Source organism: Esox lucius, chromosome 14, assembly GCF_011004845.1.
Source record: "Esox lucius isolate fEsoLuc1 chromosome 14, fEsoLuc1.pri, whole genome shotgun sequence".
NCBI lineage: Eukaryota > Metazoa > Chordata > Actinopteri > Esociformes > Esocidae > Esox > Esox lucius.
In genome coordinates this window covers 36,615,428-36,623,878 of record NC_047582.1, presented here as the reverse complement: position 1 = coordinate 36,623,878, position 8,451 = coordinate 36,615,428, and the positions used below count along the sequence as shown (strand labels likewise).

Sequence of the window (8,451 nt, the reverse complement as noted above, 5' to 3'; positions counted from 1 at the left end):
TGAACTCGCCAAACAGACACCAGCGCATGTCGCAAATGGCAGCCTATTCCCACTAGGGCACTGATCAAAAGAAGTACACTATGTTGGGAATAGGGACCCGCTGGTCACGAATCAAAACCGAGCGTCTGGAACTGAGATGAAAATATTTACCAAAATCACACATGTCAAAAATGAGACAATTATAACAATGAAATTAACAAATAAGGGTGGGATAAATATGTATCTGAGGCTAAAATATTACTAAACGTTTTTAAGCGAGTTGAGCAAATATGACAAAGGCCACAGCAACCTAACTCAATACTTAGTATTTATGTCAAGATCTCACTGATGTTAAAGAGTAAGACAGTGTTACGGAAAACTTTTCAGATTCTTTATTACATTCTTTCTGAAATGTGATGAGACTTTTTTTGACCAGGGACCCAGTATCTACCACACGTTTGTTTGAACAACAGCAAGGCAACTGGCTGACTCCAGAACAGATCCCACATTCAGTCATTAATGAATTAATTGCTCTGTTGTTCTGGGGAATAACCCCGCTCCCTTCACTGGCCTCAGATCAGATTACAAAAACCTGTGTTTTGGTGTCTGAGGCCTGTATTCATTTGACAAAGTGTAATAGTACTGATCCAAGATCAGGTCCCAAATGATAGTACATTTAATTCAAACTACCAGGCTAAATTCATCCTGGATCAGAACTCCTAATCTGACTGGCTTAATACAGGGCCTGGTGTCACTGCCTTGACCAGGAGCTAGCAGGAGCTCATCAACTTCCTCCTCCTCTCATTCCATTTCAGCCATCTCCACATCTTCCAAGGACGCCGCCCCTTTCTTCCGTCTGGTTGAGACTGGGACGGTTGCTGCAGGTTGCTTCTGGGTTGCAGCGGTCTTTGTCTTCTTTGGTGGTGTCTCGGCTATGGAGAGAGACCCTCAGTTACTGAGCACAGAGGACAGGCTACATGCATAGGCTGTAACCAGTGACATGCATGTGGAGCGAAACAGACCAGACACCATATGACCTTACCCAACACCACACAACATTATACTACCCAACACCACACAATATTACAAAACCCAACACTACACAACATTATACTACCCAACACCACACAATATTACAAAACCCAACACTACACAACATTATACTACCCAACACCCCACAATATTACAAAACCCAACACCACACAACATTATGCTACCCAACATCACACAATATTACAAAACCCAACACTACACAACATTATACTACCCAACACCACACAATATTACAAAACCCAACACCACTAAATATATTAACCAACACCACACAATATTATACTACCCAACATCACACAACATTACACAACCCAACATTACACCACAAAAAACGCCAAGCAGCGACGGCCCTTTGCTCTGTCTGTGATGCCCTGAAAATCATTGTACACCCTACAGCCACCACAGCCTGTGTCCCTGCTACTGTCAAAATCTTGCGGTCAGCAGTTTGTAAGTTTGTTTGTAGTTCTCAACTGAGAACAACAACAAGAACGGACTACATGCAGATAAGCAAGCTAGCTAGTTATCGACAGACAGCGGACATATTTAGCGCTTACCTGAATCAAACCACTCTGTTTTGGAAGGTGCGTTCATGAACAACTGGGAAAATTCCAACCTCCGAGTGGGAGAAAACACCTGAACGCTTTTTGAGAACTCCGAGAAGTAACATTAGATTTGACATCACTTGACGTGGCAGCGTTTGTTGTGAAAGACTAAAAAATAATAATAATACTTGCTCCGTGCACAAATAATTCACTATTGTTTATTTAGGTCCTACTCATTGGTGCAGGTGATTGTGATGTTCAATGATACTTGGGGTTTACTTTTGGGTAACTGAAGTAAATTTATCCCTCTGGCTAGATAGCCATAACGTTACTTAACTGTCAATACCGTAGCCTGTTTGTGGTTGTCATGTGAACACTCCCAACTAAAACCTCTGAAATTAGACAGATTCCAGAATCTATAAAGACATTATACTACCCAACATCACACAACATTATACTACCCAACACCACACAACATTATACTACCCAACACCACACAACATTATACTACCCAACACCACACAACATTACACTACCCAACACCACACAACATTATACTATCCAACACCACACAACATTACACTACCCACCACCACACAGTACACTACCCAACACCACACAACATTACACTAACACCATGCAACAATATTATACATCATTTTATTCAATAGTTGTACCTTCAGTGGCAGCCTTCTCCGCTTCCATGTGCTGTAGCTGTTTGAGCAGCTTACGTTTCTTCTTCCCAGACAGAGTGATGTTTGCTCTGGGACTCGTACTGAGCAGGACAGAAAACAACAGAAAACATGTTCAGACTGCAGCACAGAAGTCAGCAGGACAGACAACAATGTAATTTTCAGATGTACCCACAAAGCCAAGAGCAGACATTCATTTTGTAATGTATTTCTTGTGGTGCAAAGCTACTATGCTGCATATGGTGACATGTAACAGCCAGGAAGAAGCCTTGAGCATTCTGCAGGTAGTGTTTGAGGTCCCAAACCTCCTAAACCACCTCCGGGCACAGCTGGCTCAAAACGTGTTCACAAAAGACTTTTCACAAGACAATGGAACACCTGTAGGTCCATTTAATGTGCGTTCATTTGCAACGTTTGATTGTTTTCAAATTCTAAAATCAACGCTGAATCAGTTTCCCGAATTCAAACATTTTTGCCATAGGAACACCATCAGAACTGATCAGTCATCAATGGCCAGACGTCTATTTGAGCCTCGCCATCCTGGGTCAGTGTTGCTCCGTCAGATTAGGTTTTGTGGCAGGTATTTTACGGCAGAAACTGTGAAATTTGGGCATCAACTTTGAAAATATGACTGACCATGCAAAAAAAAAACATTTTATTTAAGGACAGTGATCATATGAAGCCATTTATTATCACATAGTTGTTTGGCTCCTTTTTAAATCATAATGATAACAGAAATACCCCTGATCAAAAGTTTTCATACCCTTGAATATTTGGCCTTGTTACAGACACACAAGGTGACACACACAGGTGAAAATTGCAATTAAAGGTGAATTTCCCTCACCTGTGGCTTTTTAAATTGCAATTAGTGTCTGTGTATAAATAGCACTGAGCTGGCTAGATACTGAGCTATGGGGAGCAGAAAATAACTGTCAAAAGACCTGCGTAAGAAGGTAATGGAACTTTGTGATGGAAAAGGATATAAAAAGATATCCAAAACCCTGCAAATGCCAGACAGTACTGTTCAATCACTTATTAAGAAGTGGAAAATTCAGGGATCTCTTGATACCAAGCCAAGGTCAGGTAGACCAAGAAAGATTTCAGCCAAAACTGCCAGAAGAATTGTTCGGGATACAAAGAAAAACCCACAGGTAACCTCAGGTGAAATACAGGCTGCTCTGGAAAAATATGTGGTGGTTGTTTCAAGTAGCACAATACGACAATACTTGAAAAAAATATTTTGCTGCATGGCCGAGTTGCCAAAAAGAAGCCTTTATCACGGCCACAAAAAAGACTGTTACAATATGCTCAACAACACCTTGACACACCTCACAGCTTCTGGCACACTGTCATTTGGAGTGACGAGACCAAAAGCGCTATGTTTGGAAAGGGGTCAACAAGGACTATAGTGAACAGAATACCATCTCCACTGTGAAGCATGGTGGTGGCTCACTGATGTTTGGTGGACTTTCCAGCACGGCAATGACCATAAGCACAAGTTGACCCTCCAGTGGTCACAGCAGAAAGGGGTGAAGGTTCTGGAGTGACCATTACAGTCTCCTGACCTTAATATCATCGAGCCACTCTGGGGAGATCTCAAACGTGCGGTTCATGCAAGACGACCAAAGACTTTGCATGACCTGGAGGCATTTGCATGACCTGAATGGGCAGCTGTACCACCTGCAAGAATTCAGGGTCTCATAGACAACTATTACAAAAGACTGCACGCTGTCATTGATGCTAAAGGGGGCAATACACAGTATTAAGAACTAAGGGGATGCAGACTTTTGAACAGGGGTCAGTTCAGTTTTTCTTTGTAGCCATGTTTTGTTTTATGATTGTACCATTCTGTTATGACCTACATTTGAATGTGAATCCCATAAGAAACAAAAGACATGTTTTGCCTGCTCACTCATGTTTTCTTTACAAATGGTACATATATCACCAATTTTCCAAGGGTATGCAAACTTTTGAGCACAACTGAATTAATTAGACAATAGTGTTTAATGACACCTAACCAAACATCATGCTTCTGTTAATCAACTTTAAAATCTATTTCCCTGTAAGTCCCTAAGGAAGGCAAATTCAAAATCAATAACTTGGAATTTTTTCAATTAATAGTGTTGGAATCGTGGTGATTACTGAACATTTCTGATGGTGTTACATTGGAATCTACACTGTGGTGATTACTGAACATTTCTGATGGTTTTAGGCTGGAATCTACACTGTGGTGATTACCAAACATTTCTGACAGTGTTAGGCTGGAATCTACACTGTGGTGATTACCGAACATTTCTCATGGTGTTACGTAGGAATCTATAGTAACACAACTTTTGGTTGAATGTGACAATAGCTGTGACAACATAAGGTGTTGATAAATGTTTCTTTCTTTCTTTCACCATCAACAGTTGACTGGGGGGTAGTTGGGGTTATAAAGCAACGTCCCAGGATGGTCTATCTAGTACTCCGTGGAAACGGAGGTACAACTAAACACGGAATGCCAAGCCCCAAGAAATAGTAACAGTTATATCATAACTATACATGTAACTAACATTCCTTGTGCCCATAACTACAACTAAGAATAGCCTATGGCTCCTGTACCTTATTGGGTCAACCCCGGAGACAGCCCACCCAGGTATTTGTACGCCAATAAAAACCCATGGAAATCTTAAGTGCTGGGAGTGTACTTTCTGTAAGGTGGACCTACATCCTCTTCTTGAGGTGATGGATGGTGGTAAGACCCGCATCCACTACAGCTCCCACTTTCATGTGTTTTTTCCTCTTATCACGGGACAGAATCCGCCGCCGCTTGAACAGCTTCTTCCCCAGTTCCTAAAACACAGCGAGCATCCAGGCATTTTGAGGGAGAGAAAGTATGGAACCACCAATACGTTGAGTATCTCTTTTATTTACAACTGTGTAGTAACACAGGCATGTTTTACTGTAAAACTAACATAAATACAAACATAAACCACCAGAAGACATCTGCAGTTAATGTTTTAAGATAGTGTTGAAAATCTTTTTCCTGCACAATTTTCCAGAGTGCCTGACATATTCCCCAGTCAAACTTCATTGCTTGTCTGTCTCTAAGTTTGCATTGAGCTGTAGTGTCCTCATAATCGCTTAAGACACTCAAAAAAGTATCATCCCCAATCAAACCACCCTGGACTAGCTAATACTATGCCGATTTCGTTCGGTAAGGGAAAGGGAAATAAGTCGTGTTACTGATTACATTCAGTCTTTTAAACTTTAATATTGAATGTAGGTTTCTTTCTAGGTTCTTCTGAACTTTCTAGTTTATTTTTTTGCTAGCCATTGTCCTTCAAGATTTGATTGATAGCTCCTGGGTATTAGGCAAAAATCGGAAAGTATCGGAAAAAATACTTTGTGGAAAGTCGACGGAAAATGGGCTTTATAAAATACATTTGATTGACAGTAACTACTGCAATTCTATACTCTGAAATATATCACTGATTAATAATAGCATCGTTGTTAAACTGTAATAATGTTATTGTGGAGCAGGGTTTACATGAATCAATGGTTACGATTAGTATACACACATTGCCATGTGATAATAACGAAATTACAACAAGCTAGCTAACCGAGTTAAGGCTCGCCGTGTTGCCATCTTTACGTTCAATATATTCAAATATATAGCTGTGGAATTCGAGGTTATGATGTAATAAGTCTGATACACTGTGTACTGGTGTAAATAGTAAAACTGGCTAATAGCCTAACATTTTATCTTAATTCATCTTACTGTTTTGGGTCGGTTGATCTTTCCACCCGGACCTTTCCCCATGCTTGCAGGTATAACACGTGATGCAGACTGAGTTCTCTTTCCGGATTAACCGCTCATTGGCTGTAAAGTCGACATTTTCCGCCATGTTCATTGGTTGGAACAATAACTAATTTCACCTAGTTTCACCACTTGATGGAGGCAATGCTCCACATTTCTCTCGGTGTGTAAAAATGATATCTAATTCTACATGTTAACGTTACAGCATAATATCGTAATTAATACTGTCCCCAAATTATGCCAGTTTCCTAAAGAAAATCCTCATTAAGTGAGCTATATTATATCAGTGAATGAGGATTTTCTTTAGGAAACATTGATATAATATATACAATCACCTAAAGGATTATTAGGAACACCTGTTCAATTTCTCATTAATGCAATTATCTAATCAACCAATCACATGGCAGTTACTTCAATGCATTTAGGGGTGTGGTCCTGGTCAAGACAATCTCCTGAACTCCAAACTGAATGTCAGAATGGGAAAGAAAGGTGATTTAAGCAATTTTGAGCGTGGCATGGTTGTTGGTGCCAGACGGGCCGGTCTGAGTATTTCGCAATCTGCTCAGTTACTGGGATTTTCACGCACAACCATTTCTAGGGTTTACAAAGAATGGTGTGAAAAGGGAAAAACATACAGTATGCGGCAGTCCTGTGGGCGAAAATGCCTTGTTGATGCTAGAGGTCAGAGGAGAATGGGCCGACTGATTCAAGCTGATAGAAGAGCAACTTTGACTCAAATAACCACTTGTTACAACCGAGGTATGCAGCAAAGCATTTGTGAAGCCACAACACGCACAACTTTGAGGCGGATGGGCTACAACAGCAGAAGACCCCACCGGGTACCACTCATCTCCACTACAAATAGGAAAAAGAGGCTACAATTTGCACAAGCTCACCAAAATTGGACAGTTGAAGACTGGAAGAATGTTGCCTGGTCTGATGAGTCTCGATTTCTGTTGAGACATTCAGATGGTACAGTCAGAATTTGGAGTAAAAAATTAGAACATGGATCCATCATGCCTTGTTACCACTGTGCAGGCTGGTGGTGGTGGTGTAATGGTGTGGGGGATGTTTTCTTGGCACACTTTAGGTCCCTTAGTGCCAATTGGGCCTCATTTAAATGCCACGGCCTACCTGAGCATTGTTTCTGACCATGTCCATCCCTTTATGACCACCATGTACCCATCCTCTGATGGCTACTTCCAGCAGGATAATGCACCATGTCACAAAGCTCGAATCATTTCAAATTGGTTTCTTGAACATGACAATGAGTTCACTGTACTGAAATGGCCCCCACAGTCACCAGATCTCAACCCAATAGAGCATCTTTGGGATGTGGTGGAACGGGAGCTTCGTGCCCTGGATGTGCATCCCACAAATCTCCATCAACTGCAAGATGCTATCCTATCAATATGGGCCAACATTTCTAAAGAATGCTTTCAGCACCTTGTTGAATCAATGCCACGTAGAATTAAGGCAGTTCTGAAGGTGAAAGGGGGTCAAACACAGTATTAGTATGGTGTTCCTAATAATCCTTTAGGTGAGTGTATATACACACAGTGGGGAGAACAAGTATTTGATATACTGCCGAATTTGCAGGTTTTCCCACTTAGAAAGCATGTAGAAGTCTGTAATTTTTATCATAGGTACTCTTCAACTGTGAGTAACGGAATCCAGAACAAAAATCCAGAAAATCACATTGTATGATTTTTAAGTAATTAATTTGCATTTTATTGCATGACATAAGTATTTGATACATCCGAAAAGCAGAACTTAATATTTGGTACCGAAACCTTTGTTTGTAATTACAGAGATCATACGTTTCCTGTAGTTCTTGACCAGGTTTGCACACACTGCAGCAGGGATTTTGGCCCACTCCTCTATACAGACCTTCTCCAGATCCTTCAGGTTTCGGGCTGTCGCTGGGCAATACGGACTTACAATTTTTGTCTCATCAGACCACATGACCTTCTCCCATTCCTCCTCTGGATCATCCAGATGGTCACTGGCAAACTTCAGACGGGCCTGGACATGCGCTGGCTTGAGCAGGGGGAACTTGCGTGCGCTGCAGGATTTTAATCCATGATGGCATAGTGTGTTACTAATGGTTTTCTTTGAGACTGTGGTCCCAGCTCTCTTTAGGTCATTGACCAGGTTATTGACCTGGGCTGATCCCTCACCTTCCTCATGATTGAAGTGTACCTCCGTCTCTCACAGTTGAAGTATACCTAGGATAAAAATTATAGACCTCTACATGCTTTGTAAGTAGGAAAACCTGCAAAATCGGCAGTGTATTAAATACTTGTTCTCCCCACTATATATATATTAGTTTTCCACTCACTTGCAATGTAAAAAATGCCTTATTGTAACAACTTCCTAGCCAGTT

At 41.1% G+C, this 8,451-nt stretch overlaps 1 protein-coding gene across 1 annotated transcript; it reads right to left on the bottom strand.

The window, feature by feature from the left end:
* Positions 1-356: 356 nt before the first annotated feature.
* Positions 357-6,129, bottom strand: c14h11orf98 (chromosome 14 C11orf98 homolog). The gene is made up of 4 exons (XM_010898028.3): positions 6,027-6,129; positions 4,974-5,098; positions 2,252-2,349; positions 357-911 (listed from the first exon to the last, which is right to left on the bottom strand). The coding sequence occupies exons 1-4, from the start codon at positions 6,066-6,068 to the stop codon at positions 781-783; spliced, it is 396 nt and encodes a 131-aa protein (XP_010896330.1). The 5' UTR covers positions 6,069-6,129; the 3' UTR covers positions 357-780.
* Positions 6,130-8,451: the final 2,322 nt, after the last annotated feature.